Raw genomic sequence first — 25,475 nt, 5'->3', positions numbered from 1 at the left:
AGTAGTCATATTTCATATTTCATAAAAAAATGGTCGATAGAGACTTTAGATGAATTTTGCAAAAAGAAACGTTTAAATTGGAATGCACACAAGCTGAAAAGTGAGGTTGATGTGCCTTACACGGATCTTATGCATCTCGCTAGGCTTAACATATATTAGTTAGAGTTTTAGCTAGCTTAACTAGTTTACTAGTTACTATGTCATGTATTAGATGTGAAGTACTTAACATTTAGTTCTCGATGAACCGAGTGTGCAACCAGCATTTCAGTAACACTTCAACATAAGCCTAGTTCTTGATCCACTGACTAATCGAGCTTTGTCTTAATTATGCATCTAATGGCCTAGTGGACTATTAACTGGCTACTAGAATGCAATACGAAACTCACCACAAGGCTAACCAAAATAAGGGCTGCATGCAGGTGCAGTGGTTAGCTAGGCCACGGGGATGAGCGGCGTTGGCGTTGTTCATTGCAGCTGGAGAAGGGCCTGGCAGCGGCGGTTGCACGCCAGCGACGCGCCACGCCGGTGCTCAACCCTGTGGAAGTCGCGCCTCCCATCAGCCCTACGTTGTAAACCCGTGGACCCGACGTAGTAGTGGTCGCGGACCTCATATTCTGCCGGCTCCAGCTCGGTCGTATCCTATAATACAAATACAGCGCTCCGTAGGAAGCCGCCCTTCCCGTACCCGCACACCATGACGTTCCAGGAGGAGACGTCCCGTTCGGGTTTTTTTTGCGAACACCCTCCACGCGTGTCACATCTCCCCGAACCTGACGAGCGTACAGAACATGGCGTTCCTGAGGCGGAGGCCGAACCACGCGTGGTGCTCGTCCGTGTGCGCGCACGAGCGCATCCTGGGCTCCGCCGCGTGGCGCCACACGCAGAGGCGGAACAGTACGACGTATGCGTCCTCGTCGGCGGCTCCGTCGGACGAGTTGCCGTACATCGAAGTAGGAGAAATAAACATTGACCGCAATGTCCCGACAGCAGAGACGGGGAGGCTCGAGTTCAACCCGTTCCTCCGGTGCCCAGAGGTGGATGTCATCCTGGTGACGTCCTGCACGCAGAGCGCGTCCATCGACCACGGGCGCTCACTGGTTTATGAGATCTGCCAACTCCACCGGAACGGCGAGCCGCTGCCCCCTCATGGCGGGCTTTCCTCGAGCAGTCAGACACCAAGATCGACTTGTCGGGCTGCCCAGTCATCGCCGCGACACGCTCAAGTTCAAATGTTCGTGATGCCACCAAAGGTGACTCTGGCTAGGACATGGCACCAGGCGCTCTGGGCCAAGCTCTGCCAGCCACTGCCGCAGACGTTCGTGCCATACCTCGCCATGGGCCTAGTCATCTTGCTTCCCCTCCGGGGCCTCCTTGCGATGTCCGCAGCTGGGATGCCACTTTACTGGCCTCTGCCAGTCTTCTGCGCCACATGTGCCGCGGCGAAGTGGATCAGTCGGCGGCAGGGCCGACGGCGGCACAGTGCACATCTGGGCGCCGGCCGTGACGTCCGGGTCCGTGCTGTTCGCGGCGTGGATGAGGCTGATGGGCGCTTGCGTGGCCGTCGCCGACGGCGTGTACGTGGACTCCATGGGCGCCCTGCTGAACCCGGAGATGGTGCACCTGGAGCGAGGCGCGAGCGTGGGGCGGGACGCGCTGCTCTTCGGCCACGTGTACGAGGGCGAGGGCGGGAAGGTGAAGTTCAGCAGGGTCCACGTCGGGGAGGACGGGTTCGTTGGCAGCCGCGCAGTGGCGATGCCGGGCGTCAGGGTCGAGGACGGTGGCTGCCTCGGCGCCCTGTGGCTGGCCATGAAGGAGGAGGTCGTCAGGAACTAGATGTAGGAGGACAGTGGGTGCAACGGAGAAAAGGTGAGGCCTCGCCATTAGCATTGGTGAAGCATCTGTCTTGTTCCTCTCTCGTTTTGCTTTGAACTGCAGCGCTGCTGCTGTGCTGCTTATAGTTGTGCTCTCTGTTACTTGTTCACGTGGGATAGTAGTAATGAATGGTGTGATAAATAAGTGGCTGCTGAAAGAAGAATAAATCGAGTGTAAGCAGGCTACCTGTTGTATCCTAGAGTGCCATTTAATTTAAATATGAAGTCAATTAACCGACCATTATCTTGGTCACTGCCTTCTTGTGAGCTTACCGTTGCGTGCATGCACTTCTTTTCCTGTTCGTACTGCAAAATCCTGTATTTATTCCCTTGGATTTGCAAGGCAGTTGATGAAACTATCAAAATGCGTCTTTTTTGTAAACAAAAAGAACAAGGAATCAAAGTATAGCTGTTTGCTCAGATGAGATCCATATTGCAAGCAGTGGCGGAGTTTGACGAGGATTGCAGGGAGGGCCAAGCTAAATAAAAAGATTGTAGAGGGGCAAGCATGCATATATTGATTGTGCAGTATCTGGATAGAATAGCCGGAAAACAGGGGCAAGCACCGCATCTGGATAGAATAGCCGGAAAGCAGAGGGCATAGCCACCTTTAGCCACAAGGAAGCTCCGCCCCTGATTGCAAGATCATAGTGTTTTTTTTTGAATGGTTGCTTACAGTGAGTAGCAGTGTCCCTTGACTATGGGCGCGATTGGCCGTGCGAATCCTTCTCGTATACACAGGATATACAAGCGGAGGGGAATTGTATTTATTGAAAAAAATATTTGGTTGATTAAATTTGAGATTATATGGTAAGAGTCGATATTGTAATTAGTTGCTCATATGAAGATGTTTTTTGACACAGATAAATAAATCCATCTGTATGAGTGGATGCAGAACCTTGCATCCGCCGGATTAGGCTATGAATTGAGCTTCCCTCTCAGATCAGACTGTGTGTATATATTTGCATCTATCGGACTATATTAAAATAGTATATACAGACAATCGAATAAGTTTCTTCTTGATATTACATGTATCCAGCGGATCAGGTTCCTCTCGTACAGGTAACCACCCATATGCGTGTTGGTAGTTTGTGTTTGAGCGGTAGACCATTTTCCTCTCCAGTATTAGCAGGAAAGCAAGGTATAGTACTCTTTTTGTTATAAATACTTATTGTTTTTTTATTTTTACTGTTTTTATATGCAATTTTGATCATAATTTTTTTATTAGAATATAGTTATAATATCTAATAAAAATATAATATTATGAAAGCATTTTTTAAAAATAAATATCTACATCTGATTTTTTATATTTCTAAACTAAATATTTTAAAAACTATTGACGATTAAATTCTTAAAAATTTGATCGAATCTGGATCAAAATGATAAATATTTATGACAAAAGGGATTACTTCTTTTACCAGTGCTCGTACTTTTTCCAATATCCTTTTACGTGAAAGCTGCTTGTTCTCTTCAGGATCGATCTTTTGTGTTCATGTGTTCATGGAACATGCGTTCTTCCAGGATTCCAGCTTGTCTTTGTCCTTCACTGTTCAAAACTTGGAACCAGCTGCCACCTGCCACGCTGAAAAAGCTCGGGCCTGTATTGCACTCCTAGTCTTTCAAAAACTACAAAGTACTTCTCCTGATATCATTCAGGATGGCATTCTGTTTGACATCATTTTGGTTGCTGGTGATGAGAATTTGAGAAGGTTGCCACTTGCCGCCACCATCCTAGAGAAGATGTGGAAGCACAAGAATGAATTGGTGGAGGAGTTGAGGAGGGTACAGCGACATGTCTCTCGGTTGATCGTTCTGAATCTTCAGGTTGTTCATTGCTCTCAGCCTGAACTTTTTCCAACTATTGTACCTCTAGAACCCGCTCTTCCACATCATTTGAGATTGCATATACTCGTGTACGTTTGTGACCTTGTTAATCCTGACCTGAATGTGTAATGCTAATATAGGAAGCTGTATTTACCTGTTAACGGTCATTTCCATTTGTTCGGAAAAAATGTTCATTTCCAAAGCACACGAGATTTTCACTTTGGGTGAGGGTAAAAAGTTGAAGATATTTTTGAAGTTCAAACCTTTTTTTTTTTGTCTCCCTACCATTCCAAGCAAAAGAGAAAAGGAATCCCAGCAGTGGCAAAGCTGTAGAATCTTCCAACGACTCCGCCCTTTGCCCAAGAACACACCCCGGTCTTCACCAGCTGTCCGTGATGTCAGCGAGGGGACGCCGCTCGCCGTCAAGCCCGCCAAGGCGAGAAATCCCCGGGCGCACCAAGCCGCTCTCTCACTGCAACGAGGGCCCACACATGGCACTTGCCACGTGTCCCCGCGGCAAGTGACCGTGGTACGGAGGGTCGCACCTGCGCGCTGCGCCTCTCGGTTTCCCGTTTGAGCCCCACCGGACGCGAAACCAACTCTGCAGCTGCGGCGGAGGACAGAGAAGGTTTTGGAACAGGGGAAGAAAGCCTCCGTTTCTTTCTCGCACACTTTGCTTCCTTGTGCGCGGCGTTTGCGTGAGGTTGAGGCCGGGGCTGGCTGGATGGCTCATGCGGCCGCCGTCGCCGTGCTCGCCGTCGCCGTCCTCCTGGCCTGCTTGCCGCCCGCCGCCGCCTCGTCTTCCCGGGCAGGTACGTAACGCTGCACCACATCGTAAACCACGTTTCTTGGTTCTTCCGCCACCCGAAACCTGACGCTTCCCCCTGCCTCGCCGGTGGCGCAGCACCGGCATTGCGACGGCTGGAGATGGCGGCCATGGACACCGCGCAGAGCCTGCGGGAGAAGGCGGACGTGACCAAGGTAAAAGAACGGCACCCGTCTCGCCGTGCTGTGGCTTAGGATAAAAAAAGGTGGCTCTTTCTTATGGTTTCGCTCTCGGCTGGGGTTTTCTCCGGCGCGCAGGGCGCGGAGGAGGACTTGAGCACGACGGGGTTCGGCGCGGAGTCCGAGAGGGAGGTGCCCACCGGCCCGGACCCGATCCACCACCACGGCCGGGGGCCCAGGCGCCAGTCGCCGTGATCGCGCGCGCCCGGCAGCAGCGGAGGATCTTCGCTTCATGGTGTTGATCTTGATCAGTTGGACGTGAACCGGATTCCACGATGACGGTTGTGTCCTTTTTTCGTTATGGAATCTGTGATCGATGATGCACTTTGTGTTTTGATTCTATTGTTGTTGTAGGGGAGACAGTATCAGAGCTATCATCAAAACTTTGTTTTTGCATACCAAGTTAGGGAAAGGGAATACAGTTCATAATAATTGTACAACGGATGGCATTTTAGTTGTTCTTCCTCTCATAATCTTACTAATCTGCTTTGTTGCTAATTATTTCTTTGCCTTTTTCTTGGGGGTGAAATTTGGTGGTTTTGATTTATGAATGGGCAGCTTGTTGCTGTTTTAAGCATCTTTGATGTTGATGCCTGATTAATTGTTCAAGCTTAGATTGGGGTGTAGGAAGCAAGAACTTCCGTTCCTTTATCCATTCCAGGAAGAAAGCAACCTTGTTCAGTTCTGTGTTAGGGCAGGGAGAGAGTGCATGCCCAGTTGTCTGGGATGAATGTGTGCTGGGTCAAGGTGCAGCTTGGTTCAAAGCTAAAAAAGAGTCCATTTTCTAGATTGGTGAATTGGTCTACCCTGGTCTGCCAGCATTTTTGCTCTTGCAACATCTTCAATTGCTCTTGTTACAGCAACTAATGCATATGTTCTTCGTCATCGTTTTTCTATAATTTAACTAAATGCAGTTTCAAGTATGCCCTGAAGTGTAGGCAGGTGTGCATTTTGCACTATTCAAATTGATTGCAATCAGTGATTGTGTCAGATGTTGCTTGATCTATAATGCTTCCTCTAAATGGAACTGTATGGGGGTCGTCAGATTTCGTAAGGCCTGAAGAAGGAACGGGTCAATAGCTATGGGTTTTTGCTGGTGTGCTCAAGAATCAAACTAGAATGCTTGATGACTTGAATTTGTTAAGCAAAGCATGGCATTGTGCTGGATTTGCCTTTTGTTGAATGACCACTGCAAGGCTTGAATTTCGTCAAGGATCCGTTCCAGAAGAAAAAAATTGTAATTATTGCATGGATAGTGCTGGCAGAGCAAAAGTTACACTTGCACTGGCGAAACCACGTCAAAAAAAATTAAACGAAATGACAAATCCAGTACAGCGAGTTCTGAAGCTGCAGCGTGCCTAAGAAGGGATTCGGTTTGCAGCCCCTTGGTCTAACCAGACGATGATCCTCGAGTCTGACTGCTTGACAATAGTAAAGCAAACTCGCTTGATCTTTCCTTGGTGGCGCTGATTATTCAAGAAGCCCTACATGAATCCCGATAGCTGCAGAGTGTTGAAGTCATTAAGGTACGAAGAGAGCATAATAAAGTTGTACATGAGCTTGCGCAGTTAGCTATTAGGTTGAATCATAGTTGTTTGTCTTTTTCTAGTGTTCTAGAGTATGTCAGTGTCTTAGTCTACAATGATATTATTTGATTTTTAATAAAGCTCTCTCTTTCGAAAAAAAGGATTGGGGTTCCCAAAATCTTGAAAGAAATAGGAAAAATGTAAGACAGATCTGAAAAGAAAGGGAAATTGAAGTGCAGCGAGGTGCAATCTATAAAGGTTCCATCTATAGAAGTGTACAAACCACCGGCCCACTAACAAGTACATAAGATGGGCCGAACGGCCCAGATAGCAGGCCCATCACGCTCGACATGAAAGCTAGGGCTTACCACCTCACAAGTCCCCCACCGCCGCGAGGTATAAAGGCGAGCCCTAACCCCCGCCCGCCACTCTTCCACCTCCGCCTCCACTCCCTGGCGCCACTGTCGCCGCCGCGAGCCGATCCGATGGCGCCGACGTCGAAGCTGTCACTTGGCATCAAGAAGGCCTCGCGGTCCCACATGTACCACCGCCGCGGGCTGTGGGCGATCAAGGCCAAGCACGGCGGCTCCTTCCCCAAGGCCGAGAAGCCCGCCGCAGCCACGGAGCCCAAGTTCTACCCCGCCGATGACGTGAAGCCCCGCCAGCCTAGCACCCGCAAGCCGAAGCCCACCAAGCTCAGGTCCCTGCAGCAGCGACAGCAGCATCATCTGTTAGTTCGATTCGTTTGTTGCGAGTTTGAGTCCTGATGGCCTCTGATGCAGGTCGTCCGTCACTCCGGGGACCGTGCTGATCCTGGTCGCCGGGAGGTTCATGGGGAAGAGAGTTGTGTTCCTCAAGCAGCTCAAATCTGGCCTCCTCCTTGTCACTGGTATGCCCACGATGCTCGTCATTCGCAGTTTAGTGTAATTTTTTATTGCATCGTGCTGTTGGGTATTATATGATTAATGTTATTGATTGTTGAATATGTGGTGGATGTAGAGTGCTAACATTCCATTATTTGTACGGATTGACTACACTAACTAGTATCCATGTGCATTTATCTTCCGTTATTTTACACTGGAATGCTGTAGATTGTGCACTGGTTAGTTTAGTAGTCTTGGATTTGGCACGCTTGATCTTCCAATGTATTATTGCCTTGCCATTTGCTGTCTGCTGTATAAATCTGTACCGCATATGCTATCCGTTTGTTAATTGTACTGTATTTTGATGGAGTAACCACTTGCATTGCTTGCTGGAAATTGAGTATGTTGTTATATTTCAGTTTCATGCTTCGTGTGAGTGTGAAATTTCTGAGATCTCTTTTGGCATGATGATTTTAGTATTTCCTGATTGTTTGGAGTTATTGCAGTGACAGTATTTCCTGATTGTTTGGAGTTATTGCAGTGACAGTAGTTTCATGACTTGTTTTATGTGCAAATGAAAGATGTTAATTTGGTCGCACTGTTACTCTGGTCAGTAATGGCTGAAATGGTTCACCAGTGTAAAGTATTAGCTCAAATTTAGTTCCTCCCTTATCACATGACCCATTTAGTGGGAATAGCTTGGGACGATTTTTGCTGTTTGGTAGTTTCTAGATGTATTGCAATAATTTCCTCTTTCAGTTATCATGATCTTTTGCCTGCATTTTTACAAGGATAGGTTAAATGCCTCCATATTTCCAACTATCTCGTGACAAATCCTAAATGGATGGTATACATGGTGCGATAAGTGTTCCGTTCTTATCTCAAGAATCTGTACAATCGTTCTGCATTTCAGACTTTCTTGAATTCCCTAATTTACAGGTGGATATCCCCCTAGACTTGAATCTTAGTGCAAAATATTAAAATTTGGTTTCCTCATGCAAAATTTTCAGTTCTATTTGATATGTGTACAGCAAAATGTGTTTTTCAGCTGCTCTATCGATCGTATATGTTAAGTATGATCAGTATATGCTTGTGATTTTTTTTTCTGGCATGCTAGTACCAACCACCATTGTAGCATCATCTGCGAGCTGGTTGTCAACTCCTCTATTTGAAGACACTACTTTGCTTAGTTCACTAAGCTATATCATGCTCTGGACTGTATATTGTATGTTTTTATCATATTTTTATTATGTATCTGTGGTACGTGAACTAAAAATTCCATCTCTATCAGGACCTTTTAAGATCAACGGAGTCCCAATCCGCCGTGTGAACCAGACCTACGTCATTGCAACCTCCACAAAGGTTGATATCTCTGGTGTTAATGTGGAGAAGTTCGATGACAAGTACTTCGCAAGGAGCAAGAAGATGAAGGCGAAGAAGACTGAGGGTGAACTTTTCGAGACAGAGAAGGAGGTACATTTCTATATATAATTTGAACCTTGTTTTCTCATACAATCTTGCATTCCATTACTTAGATGGTTCCTGTCTGTATCTTTCAGGCGACCAAGGACCTGCCACAGTTCAAGAAGGACGACCAGAAGACCTTGGATGCCGAGCTGATCAAAGCTATTGAGGCTGTGCCGGATCTGAAAACCTACCTTGGTGCACGGTTCTCTCTCAGGGATGGGGACAAGCCCCACGAGATGGTTTTCTAGAGTAGTTGGCGCTAGGTACTACCTCTTAAGTCACTTTGCCTGGTCTGAGCGCCCTCTTGAATTTTGTATCTGACTGGCGAACCTTTTTTCCATTTGAACCACTGTCAAATCTTTCGTGAAGTCATACACTGCTATTTAATTTAGTGATGTTTTGCACAATACTATATATATAAGCAATTTTTACCGAGGTTATGTGCTGATATTTGTGCGTTCTTTTCCAGCCTTCAATTTTGTGTTGAAGAAATACGACCTGTATCAAATCTTGGAACCTATGAGAATGGTATTTTGGTTTCACTGAATTCCCTGTTTAGCTGTGGATTGCTGTATTATAATCATAATGTCAGAATGATGATATTATGAACATTGTGATACAGCACTATTTAGATGATGCAATTGTTCACGCCGAAACGTATGTCACTTGTGAACGCACGATACAGTATCGTGTATGATGTGCCATCTTAACTTGCATCATGGCAATAAGGCCCTGTGGTGTTCGTAGCAAATTTCATATCTGTAGCTAAACACCATACCCGAACAGTCCAGATGCAGCGCAGCGTGCACACATCGCTATGAAATGCAGGCTACAGCATAGTTTCCGCCCTCGACGGCAGCCTCTTGAAGAAGTTGCGGACAACCGATTGCACCCGGCTCCGGAACCGTGGGTGGCGGAGCACGTACCGCCCGGCGACTAGCGCCACGACCCGGATTGGCGTGACGTAGAACACGACGGCGGCGACGAGGCAGAACGTCGTGAACAGCGCCGTGGCCCTCGGATCCCTCCACGCGAGCAGCGACCGCACCCGCTCGCCCTGCGTGGCAACGTCCACGACCACCGTCTGGATCCGCCCAGCCACGCTCCGCAGCCGGTCGTACCGCATGCGCACCAGGGCGTTGGACCTCGACGTCGGGAACGTGTCCAGCTCCTCGTCGAGCTCGTCGGGGTGGATCATCTCGGCGCACGAGAGCCTCGCGTCCATGTGCTGCGGCCGGCGCGGGCGCCGCCGGTAGTTCCAGAGGCCAGCCATGGACTTGTACAGGAACATGGTGAGCAGGATGAGCTCCGGGAAGCACATGAGAGTGACGAAGAGTATATGGACGAGGATCGTCGTCGCGGGGTTCTTCCAACGGCAAACGTCGCCGAGGCACAGCGCCCTGCTGGCCGCACCGGATAGTAACGCTGTGACGCGGGTGATGTTAGCCTAGCTCCGCCGGATGCTCCAGACGTGCGAGTCCGCGTCGAGCATGTACTCCACGACCTCCCGACGCAGCGGCCGTTCGGCCCGGGAGAAGGCGAAAACCTGGTTCCACTCGGGGCCGGCCTTCCTCTCGAAATGCCGCGTCGTGCCGCGATAGTTGCCGACACGCACCTCGACGTAGGGGCTAAGCCCGCCGGGAGCCCGCGCGCCTTGACGACGCGCACGTAGAGGTAATGCATCGTCTCCACGAGGTCGTAGGCGCTCGCCAGCCTCTCCCCGGAGCCGAGACCCAACCACCCAGCTTCGGAGCCACGTCCACGCGGGGTGCTGATGCCACCGGCCGGCCACTGCTCTCTGGCCTGTGGCACGGCGTCCTTGGCCTTGTGATCCTCCACTCTCACTGGTGGCGCCTGTGCACGGAAGACATACGGATACGCCATGATCGGCGAGGCCTGCAAAAACGGCGACACGGGGCTTTCGCTCTCAACGTGCCCTTGTGTCGTTGGTTCAGCGGTTGGCTTCCCCGTCACCGGCAAGGGATGGCATGCAAGGTGGCATGAAACAATGGACTGTACAATCGCTTTGTTGCAGAAGCTTGAAGCAATTGTGGATACGGGTTCTGATGTTAAAAAGTTTGATAGATACGGGGGATGGAGAGAGTAAAGATGAGATCATGTGATGCGGGTCGTGGTACATCACGGTGAGTTGGTGGGGATGCTTATGTTCAGATTTGAATAGGACTTCGGAAACTGCCTGTATGTGCTGAGATCATTCTTAGGAAACTGCATATGTATCCTGAACTTCAGAGGGAACCGGTATCTGGCTCATGTCTTATATTACATGTTTCAGATATTTTATAAGTATATCAAGATTCTGAAGACATGGATTTGTGTTATTCTGGCTGCTCCCAGTAGTAGATTGTAGTCAGCTGGTCACTGTACATACTTGATTCTAAGCCATGTTGTTTAAGGTCATTTTCTGTCAGAAGACTCATGGTAGTATTGATAGAAGTTGACATAATCATTCAAAATACATCCTATGACTATACGTGTTCTTTTTTCTCCGGAAGACTTAATGTGGCAATTATCAAATGTAATAAACAATGTCAAGTTTGGAGCTGAAGTATTCAGTTGGCTTGCAGAGTAAGCTCGAATATATATATGTACTGACTACTGACATAAGAATTTGCTGCTCATAAAAATTGGTCTCATAAATTGATGCTCAGGAGTCGCAGGCCAAAAGGTGCTTCTTGTTCTTTCTAGAAAATACAATGTAAGCAAAACACTCGTTCTGTTATCAAGAAACGCTTTCTTACATACTTAATTACATGGGCGAACCAAGAGAAAAGGGCAAAGTGTGTATTTGTCTTGAAAGCAAAAGCAATTCAGAGGCTTTTGGAGCCTGGTTTGCTTTAACCAAAGAAGTTCCTTTTTTTCCCTCACTGGAGCTTTATTCTCCTCGTTGCAATTTAAGTAGATTGACCAGTGGCAATGAAATAGTATTATGGGCTTATCGCATTTACCTTTTGTTCACTCCTGTTGGCCAAATCCCAAGTCAATGTAGGGACTACTACTTCCTTCAGAATTGGATTTTCAGAAAACTAATGCGGTCTCATGGTCATTTAACTTTGTTGTTCCCTTGGTTTCTTGATTATATCTTGATATTTCATCCAAGGCCTTCTTTTGTTCTCATTTTGCTCATTGCCCTGAATTAAATATGCTTGCTTTACCAAGGGTTGCATGCTTCCTCTTGTTAAAAAATACCCCTGTATATTTCTTTACTCAGCGACAAAATCAGGCATGAACATAATTATCACGTAGTGCTAGATGGCGAGCAGCTAGGGTGTATGTAACACCCTCAAAACCACCACAAGCTCGAAGTGCCACAAAAACCTATCTATGGCCCGCCGAGCAAGATAATTTTTATCAGCACCTCGCCTATAACTAAAGGTATAACTGATTAATCACCACGCAGAGAGAAAACAATTTATGTATCCACACACTAGCAACATATAAATCTAGCAAACGAGGAGCATGCCTCGATCAAACATGCAAGCCACCACGGACCAAAACATACACAGTAGGGTTAAGTGTCACCATCTGACAATATAACAAGACTTAACAAAAGTTAATAGTGATTGTGCAAACAACGTGCAACTACACATCCCACATGCGTTATCACCTCGAGATGTATCTGGAGAGATAGCAAGGGTGAGATTCGAACATCTTATCAAGTGAATTGCTTTAACAAACTATTTAGCTACAATTGAGTTAACATTCATCTTAATAAAGATAATGAGCTAAACATGTTAATAATATATGAAGAAAATATAACTAAGCCTGACAATACCACAACAACCACATACTATCATTCACTAGCTACGATTCACCATGGCAACACTATCTATGATGAAAATGGCTCTATTAGGTCATGATTGTGATTTTGGTGATTAATGATAACATAGTCATTGGGACTAACACTAACATATTTGTCAAGAATATATGTTAGTAGGTCTCATGAATGTAATACATAAAGAAGTCATCGCAGCCGGGACAAAATTATGAATGTAATACATAAAGAAGTCATCGCAGCTGGGACAAAATTTGGTTGAATTGGAGAAATTCTACTAAGATTTGCCTCACCGGATAGCCCGGTGCAGAGAAGTTTGCACTCACTGAAGCATTGTGTTCAGAGGATGTTAGTCTCACTGGATAGTCTAGTGCTCAGTAAGGTGTAGCACCAGAGCTCTATCTACAGAGAAGAGCAGACCTAAAGAAGTCACCGGATAGTCCAATATTGATAAAGAAGGTGATCATCAGAGTATTTTGGCTTGGGACAGAAGAAGTTGAACTCACCGGAAAGTCTATTGGTCAGCGGAAGATATACACCGAAGCAATTCTTCGACACTTGGAATCGCCTCTGCAATAAATCCTCATATGAAGCCTCCAGTGCACTCACTTCACATCACCGGACCTATGACTTTCATTAAAACCATACGATCAAATTAAACCCCGGTTAAACCTCAACTTCCACTTTTAAAAAAGTCGTACGCTAGGCGGTTCATTGAACACTAATCCGAAGATGAAAACGTCTCTTCCCAACTATCCATAAGGATCTAAGGACTAATTAGAAGTCACCTTCGCGACGAGGGACTTGAATCGATAACGGATTTAGCGATTTTCTGCGAAAGCCCCTCTTCTTTCCTTCTTCTCTCATTTTCTTCTCTTCTCCCCCCTTCCTTTCTTCCTTCTTCCTGCTTCTTCTTCTTTCTTTCTTCTTTTCTTTCTTTATTCTTTCTTCTTTCCCTTTCTTTCTTTTCTTCGTCCTTTCTTTCTTTCTTCCTTTGCTCCATACCTTCGGTCCCGCTGGCCTTGGTCAGCCGGCAGGTGACGTCAGCGGCAAGGTGTGGCGGCCGGGAATGCAACGAGCTAGGGGTTAGAGGATGGGGGCATGAGAGGTGGGCGGATGGGGGCGGTCGGGTAGAGTGGGGTGGGATCCGGTGGGAGCTGATCCCACCGAAACCATATCTGTTTTTTCTTTTTATTTTTTTTTCAACCAACAGTCTAAATTTATTGGTCAGATTTCCTCGCCGGTGTCATTGAGCTTTTGTTGTGCGAGCACCACGATCCGCCGCAGCAAAACAAGGAAAATATGGAGCACTGAACAGGAAAAGTGAGAAGAAACATATTTATAATGACAAAGACTAAGAAACAGAAGAAAAAATGCATTCGTGGGATACCATTTTACCAATGTGGACACAGCAAAGAACATGAATTCGACTGAACACCACTGTTTGTACTTCGGTTATGGGCTTATGGCCGAAGAACAAGATTACAGAATACATTCGACACTATAAGCTTAGAAACCATGATGAAGCACCTCTGTCCTGCATAGGTACTATGCAATCTTTCTTGTATCACCTAAGTAATCAAATCTTATACAAGCTGCCACAGGTACCAGTATTCATTATACGCAAAACAGAAAACATTCATGCACTAGTGGTTTATGGTAATATTGCATCACAAAAGAAATTTTAAGATTTCATTTGTTCGGTCTCCGACTGGGATACACAAAAAGGTTTGCATACTTCTACAACAGTAGCATGAACCACATCACACCTCACACTATAAGTTGCAAATCCTAGACCATCAAGCAGAGAACCAATAAGCTGCATATTTTGGTCCTCAAGAAGAGAACCAGGAATGCCGCTGGGCATCATGCCATGGCAAATGTTGGAAGAAGAGCAGCATTGGCACATTATTGGCAGGTTGGGCTAGCGGCTAAGAAAGCAGCAGACAAAGGGAAGGATGACAAGTCTGAGGTGGACTTTCTCCTCTCCCCACTGTGAAGTAGAGTAGTCAACTCATCGCATGGACATGAGATTGCGCCTCTGGATGGCCCTCTTGGAAGGCTGAGCAGCCTTTGGTGTTCGCTTCATGTTTTTTTTCACCATCTTCTCTATCTGATCTATTGAGCTGGACAGTTTTTTCTCGACTATATCAGCAAGGGCTGGATCGATTGGTTTGAATGGAGTCTTCAATGAGCTTCCCGCTGGCGGGGAACACACCTTCAGATTGTCATCAGCCAAGATAGTTTCAGGGCTTGCAACAGTTTCTCTTTCATTTGAACCTGAACCAGAGGCAACAGTCAGGGAAGCTTCAGTGCTATGAGGATTGTCCTGCTCTGCTTGTGCTGGAGTAGTCACGTTCACAGATTGCGGAGACTGCTCAGGCCTTTGGCTTTGCTGCTGAGCTGCAGCAATCCTTAAACGGCTTCTCTGAATAGCCTGAAAGCCATAGTCAGAATAGGATGGCAGCTAGCAAGAAAAAAACATACATTGAATGCATAGTTCAGCCGAACTAATGATGCGGGGAAACTGAAATATTGACAAAGTGCAATGTTGGCTAAGTGAATAATTGAACTTTCTTGATGACATAGATAAAATATAAAATCTATGCAACAAAGGCAATGTAGCTAAGGAATTATTAAATACAGATGGCATATGCACCTAAAATGCAGATACACCAGTAAACATACTATGCATTGATTTTGCAAAATAACATGGTAGGTTTGAGCACAACTATCAAAAGTAAACCAGTCCACACAACAAATGACCATTCAGAATATAGTTGGGAGTAAGTCCAGCTTATTATTTGAATAATACTTCAGAAGAACTTCAATTTTGGCAGCACACTGTACATCGCACAGTAATAAAATACAAAACACAAGATGGTGAAGTATAGCTTGCACTCCATTTTGAATGTTGCTGCAACAGCCAGCTCATTGAGTCAAATGTTCTCATTGGATTCATCAAATATCCCAAAAACTAAAGGATAGCAGAAAGTAGAAAGTTGTACTACAGAATTTACATGTATGATTTATCTCATTTAATTGCTTGCTACCGTCAGTACTGTATGGTTGGTGGACCTTACTACATAAAACAAAACAAAAGTAATGTTTTCAAAAGGATTGATGACAGCATTCATCACCTGAAGTCCCTAAATCTGGCTGTGCCAAGCATAATAACTTAAAATTATATACTACTAGCGTCCTTTTTACTCTAACTGGCACTAAACATAAGTAATGGGCCTGGACTCTGATACATATAGGGGACTAATTCTGATAAGATTTAAGTGATGTCTATAACAAAAGAAGAATGCCACAAACTCTTTTAAGCAGCATTGTTCAAGTTAAAATGTCCTAGTAAACTTTACTAGTAAAAGCGCATCACCACAGTTCACTAAAGCCATGGGATAACTGTCTGATGAAATCCCACAAGTCCACTTTGGTAACAATTGTACTCCAATTAGAATTAGCTGGTCAACTACAATCGCAAGATCTTATCATTAAGTCTTCAACAACACAGAGCACATCTTAAAGAACATATGCACCGTAACAACCAAATCTTCGAACGGTTGAATTTCTCACACCAGTACATCACAGCAATAATAAACTGCCCATCACCTTTGCTATCGCCGTGATGTCACGGAGCGGCGTCCTGGGGTACCATCCAGGAAGCGGGCTCCTCCTCTTCGGCGGCGTGGCCCTCACGGCCCAAACCGGGGGCAGGTTCTCCTTGTTGTTCGAGGGCGATATGAACCGCCGCGCCAGCTGCTTCCCGGCAGCGCCCCTCACCGCCAGGGCGCCCGGCGACGCCACCCTCCTGATAAAGAACCCTCCGCTTCCACCTCCACCAGAGATGTTGGGAAGCGCCCTCTTGTCGTCCTTGAACTCAGGCATCTCGGAGCTTTGCAAGAAGCACGCAGCAGAAGAGAGAGACAAATTGTTGAGAACCCAATAAACGCATCAAGAGATCTGGAAATGGATCGAAAAGTAACCCCGAAATTTCTCGCGATCCTCACTTGCCTCGTCTGGACCCTGCTCCAGTTCCGACCACTGATCCTAGCGCTTTCGCCAGATCTGCAACAACATGACCCAAGAAACGCATCAAAACACCAAGAAATGGGTGGGAAACGTGGGGGGAATAAACAGCTCTGAAATCGGCCAAAAATTCTCACGCTGCTCGGTTTGTAATCCAATCCGGGAGCTTGTAACACCTGATGCGGCTACCACATCTAATCGAGTGATAAATCTTTGGGGAAATCTCTAGGTTTTTGGGTAGTTCGGTCTGTGGTGGTGGGGGATCTATAGGGAAAGGGAAGAGAGCCAAACAGAAGAGGGGAGACGGGCGGGATGCTGAAAATTTTGAACCACGAGCGAAAATTTTCTAGGCACACGCGGGCCCATCCGTCCATCTGATTTTTACTCGATTTGAATTGCTGACATTTTGCGCTTGCACGTGCATCGCGCGGGACTTGAAGACGTGTTTAATTCGCAGTTGTGTCTTATAGGTGGTTTAAAACTTGCAAACCCGCAAGTCATATATCCTGATTCCTGAGCCGTTCAATTTAGGATCCATTCGACCAAATCAACACCCACTCACACCTCTCTTCTAGACCTGATCCCTCTATAGGTTTTGTAGAGTACATGTCACCTTAAATCTCGCAAAACTGCTAAGTTCTAGCCCTGATGTGCCAAATCAATTTTTGATTATGACTAGAAATTTGGCCTTCGTTTAGATCGAAATTGGCCGTGTTCCAAAAAAATTGATCAACCAAAAATTTTCTGTCTAGCGAACTTGAGTAAAACTTTAGCTAGCCAAAATTTTGGATTGGTTACAAACCAAACATGCATTATTTTCCTTGCCTCGAATTGGGCATTGTTGTGGGTTTTGGCATGAACAATTTTTTACTTGCCCCGTTGAAAGCACAAACCAACCAGACTCCTAAAGTTAGACGGTCAGCATATAAGATATATAACACAAGAGCCTTCTTCCTGTAGTGTTTTCAAATAGAACAGGGGCGAGCAAAAAGATTCTTATCTTTGTACAACACGACAGGACAGGGCAGATGAGTTACTGTTTCTAAGTTTTGTTCGTGATCTAGTGTTACATTGTTAGGGACGCTCTAGTTGAGTGGATCGGGGGTAGCTAGGCAGGCATGACAAGAATCAGCACGCGGGAAGAATCAGCTAGTAGGCGGGAAGAAGAACAGAGGCATTAGGAGTTCAGAGTGTTCGTCATGCAAGTCATAATTATCATCCTCTCTCTCCTATTTATCCCAGTGATTACAAGGCATTAGGCCCACTTCCGCTATTAGGCCCACTTCCGCACTTCTCACACGCGAATTGGGCTTCCTTTGGCACCTCGTCCTTCAGAGTTTTTTATTTTTATATTTTTACCATTAATATTTAAATAAATAGACTGATAAATAATATAAAAATAAAAAAAACTCATGTCCTTCAAAGCTCGGTCGTCTTGTCGCCCTGGTCTTGTGATATTGTCGGACAAGCCTTAACAGAGTGCCACCGTGGGGCTGGGTGTAGCAGCGAGCGTGCGATTAAGCCATAATATGTCAGAATTAGAATCTAGCATACTCCGGCAGTTAATCACACCACATGTCCTCAGTCATATTATTATAACCTAATTGTGGTGCAAGTTTGATGATTGGTTTCTTAGGACATCCAATACTGTTATTGCTGGACTAATGTGCATAGCTTCAAATCAAGAAGTTCAACGCATTCATCGCCTCAAAAAGATTTGATGGTAACAGGTTATTTATCTAGGATCTCCAATGCAAGCAAGTACATAAGTATCCAACTATTACATTGCTTGCATTATTATTAATATAAACCAGATGATTTTCTCAAAAGAAAATGGGCTTTCCTCCGCTCGCAAGTATTTTGTTGTCAACTCGGAATGCTAGACTAAAGTTGCAGGAGAACCAAATATGCATGCCTTTATGCATGATGAGTGCCTTGAATTAATTTGTAATCTACACACTTTAGCAGTGGCTCTTGGAGTTTTCGAGACATGTCCTCCATCCTCTCCACTTATACACATCTTCTTTAATTGTCTTCGACGTTCGTGATCTTGTTGTTAAAGAAGTACCAGCAGACTGGTCTGCATGCAGGGCTTAGTTCTTTGGCGGCAGAGGGATGATACGACGAGGTTCTGGTGACCATGTTGAACACCATAGGCTCACACATTAAACACGTGGTTTATCGGAGCTGTTTATTCACGTTGAGATTTGTATTAGAGGGGTAGATAAAAAAAAAATATGAGCAAGAGCATGCGGAGTTGTATTTTCTCTCGACTGTTCATCGATCTAGTACACACAGTTGTCCCTCACCCATGGTGCATCCTCTAGTCGCAATACCACAAGGTTGTTTTTGCTGATGAACACCGAGCAACATCCCATATTGTTCACCGCGTCATAGAACGGCTGGCGCAAGGCTCGAGGGTTGTACTTGAGGACGAAGATGTCGTCTTTTGCCATGCTGAATAGGCCGCCACCTAGCATCATCCTAGAGACAGCCCTAGCAGTGTTCCACCATGCTTGGTACAGACTACCGTCACAAAGGAAGATGTTCTTGGCGACTGTGAACTTGGACGCGATGTCGTAGGGTGAGGCAAAGACGGCGGCAGGATCGAACTATAGGCCGACGACGTGCTTGGCTTTTAAGGGTTGGGCTCTTGGCCTCATCCGCCGCCGCCCATGGAGGATGTGCATGTCTCCATACATAGTGACGCAGTAGACCTTGCCGCCATCGCTGTCGTAGGCCAGGTCGGCGAGCTGGTCCCTCTCCTCCATGGCGACGTCGATGATCACCCACTTCATGTCCAGCGTCTTGGTGTAGGTGAGCCCGCGCTAGCCGCAGATCACCATAGAGGTGTAGTCGTCGGGCCTGTGGTTCGACGCAGAGATGATCTTAGACACCGGTTCATTGTCACTCCTCAACAAGAGGAGACCGACCTCCTTGCCTTCGGGGGGAGGCCCACCCAAGGTCCGAATGACGCCATGAGCCACTGAAAAAATGATTTAGCTACTCTAAGACTCTGTTTTGCATAGCTCTACCTCTGAGATCCTTGCAAGATTTGAAGTTTGTACGATAAAATAAAATAGTTTAAATATTTATTTTCAGTCCAAAATAAGAATAAGATGTTTAAATCAAATACCCTCAATTTGTCTATAACTCTAATTTCAAGAATTTTTAGAGTTAGGGATGACCAACTCTAAGAAGTTTTGGATATGGAGCTCTATCAAACATGCTCTAAATTCCACCGAGAAAGTGGTACCCTCCTGTCTCAAAATCTCCAAATATATGCATTCAAAGAATTTTATGAAAATTTTAATTCTTAAAAGTGGTATGGAACACATAAGTGACTTGCCAAATTCCTAGAAAATGCATTCCAACACCTCGAACTCCATAGAAAAATAAACACGAGTCTCAGATTTGCTCTGATATTCGTGCAGATCAGGACATGAATCTCAGAGCAGATCTGACGATGCAGAGCATAGGGGGGCATCTCCTTAAAGGGAAGTTTTACTTTGGCACCCCCCCTGTATGGTCATTTGGTATTGCTGCCTTCTTTACTGATGGGATTCATGTCGCATACATGTGCTGTTTTGGTTCAATCTATTTAATTTCTGATGCTACAAATCCAAAAGTGGGATTTTGTGTCTGGACAAAGTGTCTACCCGAACTAAGAACACGTCTAGAAGTGTAGAGAACATAACAAGCTTGACTGACTCTCTTGCCTCATCTTAACCACTGAAGATTTTGGTTGCTTTCGAGAGTAAGAGATGCATAACATGCACCAAATTAGCTCACAACCAGCAATTATTTTGTTGTCAACTAGAAATGCTCGACTAACATTGCAAGGGAACCAAACATGCCCTTATGCACGATGCTTAGGAGTGTATAGTGACATGGATTAGTTTTCTTCCGTTGCCATTGCGCTTGGAGTCTTTGAGACTTTTCCGCAATCCTCTCCATTTATACTTCGTTTTCTTCCGTTGTCGTCGACGCTCGTAATCTTGTCGTTCAAGGAAGTATCAGCAGACTAGTTTGCATGCAGGATTCAGTGCTTTGGCGGCGAAGGGATGAAGCATTGAGGTCCCGGAGGTGATGCCGAACACCATGGGTTCATTCCTGGACCGCTCGTCGATCCAGTACACGCAGTTGGCCCTCACGCCCGTACTTGAGGACGAAGAGGTCGTCTTTGGCCATGCGGAACCGGCCGCCGGCCGGCATCGTCCAAGAGACGGCGCTGGTAGTGTTCCGCCACACTTCGTACAGGCTTCTGTCACAGAGGAAAAAGGTTCTTGTCCCGTGTCTTGGTGTAGGCGAGCCTGCGCAGGTCGCAGATGGCCACGGCAATGTAGTCGTTGGGCGTTTGGTTCGGCGTGAACACGATCCTGGGCACCGGCTTGCTGTCGTTCCTCAGCGGAAGGAGAGGGACCTGCTTGCCGTCGGCGAGAGGGTTCAGGAGGAAGATCCCTGACTAGTAGATGGTGACGGCGATCCAGCCATTGCTCGCGCCAACGCATTGATCGCTTACTGGCAACGTGAAGAGGTGGAAGGAGCGCTCTGCCGGGAGGAATAAGGCGGACACCTTCGGCGGGCGCTCTGTCGTGTGGTAGTGGTACACGCCGAGTGTGTGCGGGCCGTGGCAAAGGCGAGGAGCGTCGGGAATGTCCACGGTGATGAGCGAAGGGATTGGCGGCGGGAGGGCGGCGCGCCACGTGGTGCAGACGCCCCGGACGCGACAGTAGGATTCTAACTGGAGGCCGAAGCCATCGCTAATGAAGAGAAGGAGCTCCGGGTGGGAGGTCCGCCCAAGGCCCGAACGGCGCCATGGCTACAACCTTGGATTCGGAGTTCGGAGGATGGCAATCAGCCGAACTAGGTTAGGGCTCGTAGCGGAATTGGGGATTTTGTATGCTCTAAACTCTAAAGTCCATATGCAACATATTTTAAGGATTCATCCAAAAATCTTTTTTATATTTTAAACTAAAATTTTGCAAAAAATACTACTTTTATAACATCTAACAATTGTTAGTGACTCAAATAAATTCCTAAAAAATTAGAAAAATTCACTAATATTCTTCTTATGTGATGGACTAATTTCTAAAATTATTTCCAGTCCTAAGCTATATGATAAAAAAATAAGTTCCTTTGTAATGCTCCATTTATATTTTTTTTTATCATTTCATGTGATATTATTCATTTAATTCAATTTGAATTTAAACAAAATTCAACTATCTCATTATTTTTATCCGGTTGACATGCTAAACTTTTAACTACATTTTTGAAGAATGGTGGGCGAACTGGCGCGTCTATTGAATGGTGCAAGCAATAGTTGCTTAAAGAGGAGAATGGTAACAAGTACGACGAGGAGGCGCACAAAGAGGTCATGAACTTGGAGCGTCTCTATGGATATTGCTGCAGAGGTGGTGCTCATGGTCGTGGTCACTACTCACCTGATGTTTGTCTAAGCGGCTAAGAATACAGTCGTGGTATTTCTATAGAATATGTAAGTAGGAAGAGCTGTTTGTTTTGACTATTTCCAGTGTCATTTTAGACGTATGTGTATGCAGTCAAATATTTAACACTTACTATATATTGTTATATTTATAAAAATTCAAATAGAAACACAACAATTTATGCATAGATTCGTCATTAAATTTACTTTCGTAACTGATGTGATTATATTTTTATAAATATATTATACTAAAAATAGTAGTTAAATTGTATTTGGAAAACCATGTTACTGTTTAAAGTATAAAATAATCATACTTTAAGCAACTACTGCTTGCACCTTTAAAGAGACGCGCCAGTCCACCCACCACCCACCATTCTACAGAAATATAGTTAAAAGGTTAGCATGTCAACGTGATAACAATAATGAGATAGTTGAATTTTGTTTAAATTCAAATTAAATTAAAAGAAGAATATCACATGAAATGATAAAAATGGTATAAATGGAGCATTACAAACTAGTTAGGGTCGTGGTGGGCAGTTGTTGCCTTGTTGGTTATGCTCATGGGCTTGCTCTTCAATGGGTCACGTGAAAAACTGAAAACGGATAGTATCCATTTTGAATTTGATTGGATATCTATTTTTGTATCTTTATATGGCCCAAATATCGTTTCCATTTCCTTATCTATATCTGGATAAAAACTATCTATATTCTTATTTGTCTAAAATTATCTATATCTGTATCCAGAAAGACTATCAATATCTGTTTTTTCGGTTATGAAGCGAAAAATATCCGCTCCATTTTCAACCCTAGGTGCAGAGGAACCATGAGAAAGGACAAGCTAATGCATATTGACTGCTTCCTAGGCTCTGACCACAAGAGAACAACATTCAAAAGGCAAAACATTTGTGCAAGTAGGGAGCAAGTTTAAACAAACTTATGAAATCGAGTAACAATCTGTGCGCTGCTAAATTCGCTAGCTCAAGCGCAAAAAAAAAAGAAGCTAAAGGTGTCAGACCTTATTGAGAACTATCATTTTGCAAGTGCATACCTCTGATTACTCCTCTAGGTAAGCACTACGGACAACCTTTATCATCTATTGGCCTTGTTCAACTACAAATGGCAATTCAACCTTGTATTTAGTTAGAGCTATTACAGAAACAAAGAATGATCACAAGAAGCTAAGTGAACATGAAAAAAAAATTCTAGTTAGAAGAACTCAAGACGGCATCCCTTGGTTAAAAAATATACCATATAAAATCAAAGAACTGATCATCAACTGCTTAATGTAAATCTTCTATCTAAAGTAAGCAAAAACAATGATATTCGATGAATTTTTAAGTAACCCAACCTACTATAAAATTGATACGTGGCAAAGGAAGCCTTTACAGTGGTTTCACTATTATTCAAATTTTAGTGTAGCTTCATAATGGAGCTTGGATGTACAAGTGATTTTTTAGATAAACGTGAACACCATGTATTATTACTTATAATGATAATGTCTATCCAGAATCGTACTCATCTGATATCCAATGACCGCTACCATTTGCAAACTATTAGTTTGTGATGCGCTTGAATCAAGCATGGCACAAATGCAATGTGTCCAGAAAAAATATGTTGATCAATATTTTATCAAATATAGGGCAAACACTGGAGGTACTAAAAGGTACTCAGAATTATAGTATAGAAAAGGGAGTTTCAAACAAATATATTTATCAACTGCCGACAATCAAGAATACAAACCGTTAATCTTTATAACCATATCGTTCTAATCTTTTTTCAATAAAACATGATAATCACTAATCTCTATTCTTCTAATGTAAATCACTAGCAAGCAAGGCGTCTGCAGCAGCAGTCCGGCAGCGAAGGGTCCTTCTAGCATATGGGCTCGTGCATGCACCCTCAGTCGCCGAGCTTAGATGTGGTTGACCAGTCGCGGCAGGACTACAATGGAGGGAAGCTGTAAAGCACCGCGATCACTGGTGGCGCGGATGGACAATCAATGTATCCCAATGGTGGAGGGGTTAGTCCTACGCGGAGGTGTGTATTTGCGCTCCCGAGTGGTGCGGCTTAACGATCACATCCCTGCATCACTTTGAGTGATCGACGAATTCGAAGTGGCCGCCGAGCACTGTGACCCATGACCGGGGTGAGTTGCGGTGGAAGTGGGATTTGGGGATCCACAACAGGGGTGAGTTATGGTAGAAGCCGAGTTTGTGGAAGGATCTGGGCGCGAGATTTGGTCAGGAGGAGGGCGACACAGTTTGCTCTCCAATGGTCTTCGAGTCATGGATGCCGAGAAAGAGGAGGAGCGACAATTGTCGCGCCGCACAGGAGCAGCTATGGAAGTGATGGGTGCGACTGAGCAGTCCTTTTTTCTGATGGATTTTTTAACGATGGTGTAGAGGGGAGGGCAGATGGTGGAGGCAGAGCATGGGAGAGCGTAGGACGGGGAAGCATGACACAGGAGGCTACGAGAACTACTATGTATTTTTTAAGTAGTAGATAAGTAGAGAAATTTTTACTTTTCAATATTTGCAAAAGTACATGCTCATTTCAAAATATTACACATCCAGGTGACACCTTTAAAAAAAATAAAAAACATTGTGTTTTATTGTTCTCAAAATTCAAAATACTATCGACATAGTCATGATTTTTTTTAAAACAATATATGTTGTAGAGGATACTATGATCTAGCGCGAAAAAAATTCCGACAAAAATATGATGTGTACAATAAGAAATAAAAAGACAACTTTTATTATGCACAGTATCTCTGTGTACGATGAAATATGTCTTTTTTTATTGTAAAAGTATTGTTTTGAGTTGATTTTTTGAGAGATGGATTATAGCATCCTCTACAATATACTTTTTTAGAATTGTTATAACTATTTTGATAGTTTTTTGAATTTTGATAGCAATAAAACATAGTGTTTTTTATTTTTTAAAATGTCATTTGTTGGAAGGACGACATCTTTACATCCAATCAATAGGTGATGGTAGCCTGGATATGTAATATTTTGAAATTTGCATGTACTTTTGTAAGTATTAAAAAATAAAAATAAAATTGTTTGACGCATTGCCCAGGCTGTGCGGAGGTGGAGAGTCTCTGGCTGTTGGATCACCAGGGGTTGCTCGGCCCTACTGCTACTACAGAGAGGGCGGCCCGAGCTGTGCGTGCACGTCTGGCGGGCCGAAGGGCGTGAGATCCAGAGATATTTTTGTACGTTTCAGGCCTGGGTCCGCTCCTTCGCACCGCGACCTAGGCCAGAGCAGCTACCCAACGGGGGAGCTATTGAGAGCATCGCCAACTGAATTTCTAAATCTTATTTCCTATATCTTTATATAGAGATCATCTCTATTTCTCTACGTACTTCAATTAACTTCTTAAATCTTACTGGCTAAATTTCACCCACCTACATTATAGAAAAAAAACTCACTTTTAACCATATAACCTAGGGTTGTAAATAATTTTAAAAATTAGTCTATCATATAAAAAAAATATTAGAGAATTTTTATAGATTTTTGAGGATTTATTTGAGCCCCTAACAATTGCTAGAATTTATAAAAATAATTTGTTAGAATTTTAGTTTAAATTCTGCATAGACTTTTTAGTTGAATCCAATTAAAATAGGTTGTATATAAATTTGAGAG

General features: G+C 44.7%; 3 protein-coding genes and 1 pseudogene across 4 annotated transcripts; 2 read left to right on the top strand and 2 right to left on the bottom strand.

Moving 5' to 3' along the window:
• The first annotated feature begins 4,329 nt into the window (after window positions 1–4,329).
• Window positions 4,330–5,307, top strand: LOC133889847 (uncharacterized). The gene is made up of 3 exons (XM_062330329.1): window positions 4,330–4,507; window positions 4,600–4,676; window positions 4,779–5,307. Exons 1-3 carry the CDS (start codon window positions 4,420–4,422, stop codon window positions 4,893–4,895), a joined length of 282 nt encoding a protein of 93 aa, XP_062186313.1. The 5' UTR covers window positions 4,330–4,419; the 3' UTR covers window positions 4,896–5,307.
• A 1,254-nt stretch (window positions 5,308–6,561) lies between these two features.
• On the top strand, window positions 6,562–9,004 carry LOC133889210 (large ribosomal subunit protein eL6x-like). Its single transcript, XM_062329698.1, has 4 exons — window positions 6,562–6,926; window positions 7,009–7,115; window positions 8,381–8,562; window positions 8,649–9,004. The coding sequence occupies exons 1-4, from the start codon at window positions 6,577–6,579 to the stop codon at window positions 8,802–8,804; spliced, it is 795 nt and encodes a 264-aa protein (XP_062185682.1). The 5' UTR covers window positions 6,562–6,576; the 3' UTR covers window positions 8,805–9,004.
• A 381-nt stretch (window positions 9,005–9,385) lies between these two features.
• On the bottom strand, window positions 9,386–10,440 carry LOC133889510 (FT-interacting protein 1-like; annotated as a pseudogene).
• A 3,453-nt stretch (window positions 10,441–13,893) lies between these two features.
• On the bottom strand, window positions 13,894–16,778 carry LOC133887752 (protein POLYCHOME-like). 2 transcript variants are annotated; one of them, XM_062327727.1, is made up of 4 exons: window positions 16,519–16,778; window positions 16,363–16,420; window positions 15,965–16,247; window positions 13,894–14,786 (listed from the first exon to the last, which is right to left on the bottom strand). In XM_062327727.1, exons 3-4 carry the CDS (start codon window positions 16,238–16,240, stop codon window positions 14,364–14,366), a joined length of 699 nt encoding a protein of 232 aa, XP_062183711.1. In that variant the 5' UTR covers window positions 16,241–16,247; window positions 16,363–16,420; window positions 16,519–16,778; the 3' UTR covers window positions 13,894–14,363. The 2 variants fall into 2 exon arrangements, with proteins under 2 accessions (XP_062183711.1, XP_062183710.1); XM_062327726.1 differs by having other exon boundaries at window positions 16,367–16,420.
• Window positions 16,779–25,475: the final 8,697 nt, after the last annotated feature.

The sequence above is a fragment of the Phragmites australis genome, chromosome 13, assembly GCF_958298935.1.
Source record: "Phragmites australis chromosome 13, lpPhrAust1.1, whole genome shotgun sequence".
NCBI classification, from domain to species: domain Eukaryota; kingdom Viridiplantae; phylum Streptophyta; class Magnoliopsida; order Poales; family Poaceae; genus Phragmites; species Phragmites australis.
This window is presented reverse-complemented; position numbering and strand designations above follow the sequence as displayed.

What these genes read in the sequence shown, in the direction of transcription:
- LOC133889847 (XM_062330329.1), top strand. Translation starts at nt 4,420, where the DNA reads ATGGCTCATGCGGCCGCCGTCGCCGTGCTCGCCGTCGCCGTCCTCCTG. An exon ending in CGCCTCGTCTTCCCGGGCAG is followed by an intron (nt 4,508 to 4,599) that starts GTACGTAACGCT and finishes CCGGTGGCGCAG; the next exon opens with CACCGGCATTGCGACGGCTG. An exon ending in AGAAGGCGGACGTGACCAAG is followed by an intron (nt 4,677 to 4,778) that starts GTAAAAGAACGG and finishes TCCGGCGCGCAG; the next exon opens with GGCGCGGAGGAGGACTTGAG.
- LOC133889210 (XM_062329698.1), top strand. Translation starts at nt 6,577, where the DNA reads ATGAAAGCTAGGGCTTACCACCTCACAAGTCCCCCACCGCCGCGAGGT. An exon ending in CCGAAGCCCACCAAGCTCAG is followed by an intron (nt 6,927 to 7,008) that starts GTCCCTGCAGCA and finishes CCTCTGATGCAG; the next exon opens with GTCGTCCGTCACTCCGGGGA. An exon ending in TTTTCGAGACAGAGAAGGAG is followed by an intron (nt 8,563 to 8,648) that starts GTACATTTCTAT and finishes TGTATCTTTCAG; the next exon opens with GCGACCAAGGACCTGCCACA.
- LOC133887752 (XM_062327727.1), bottom strand. Translation starts at nt 16,240, where the DNA reads ATGCCTGAGTTCAAGGACGACAAGAGGGCGCTTCCCAACATCTCTGGT. An exon ending in ACATCACGGCGATAGCAAAG is followed by an intron (nt 14,787 to 15,964) that starts GTGATGGGCAGT and finishes TATGGCTTTCAG; the next exon opens with GCTATTCAGAGAAGCCGTTT.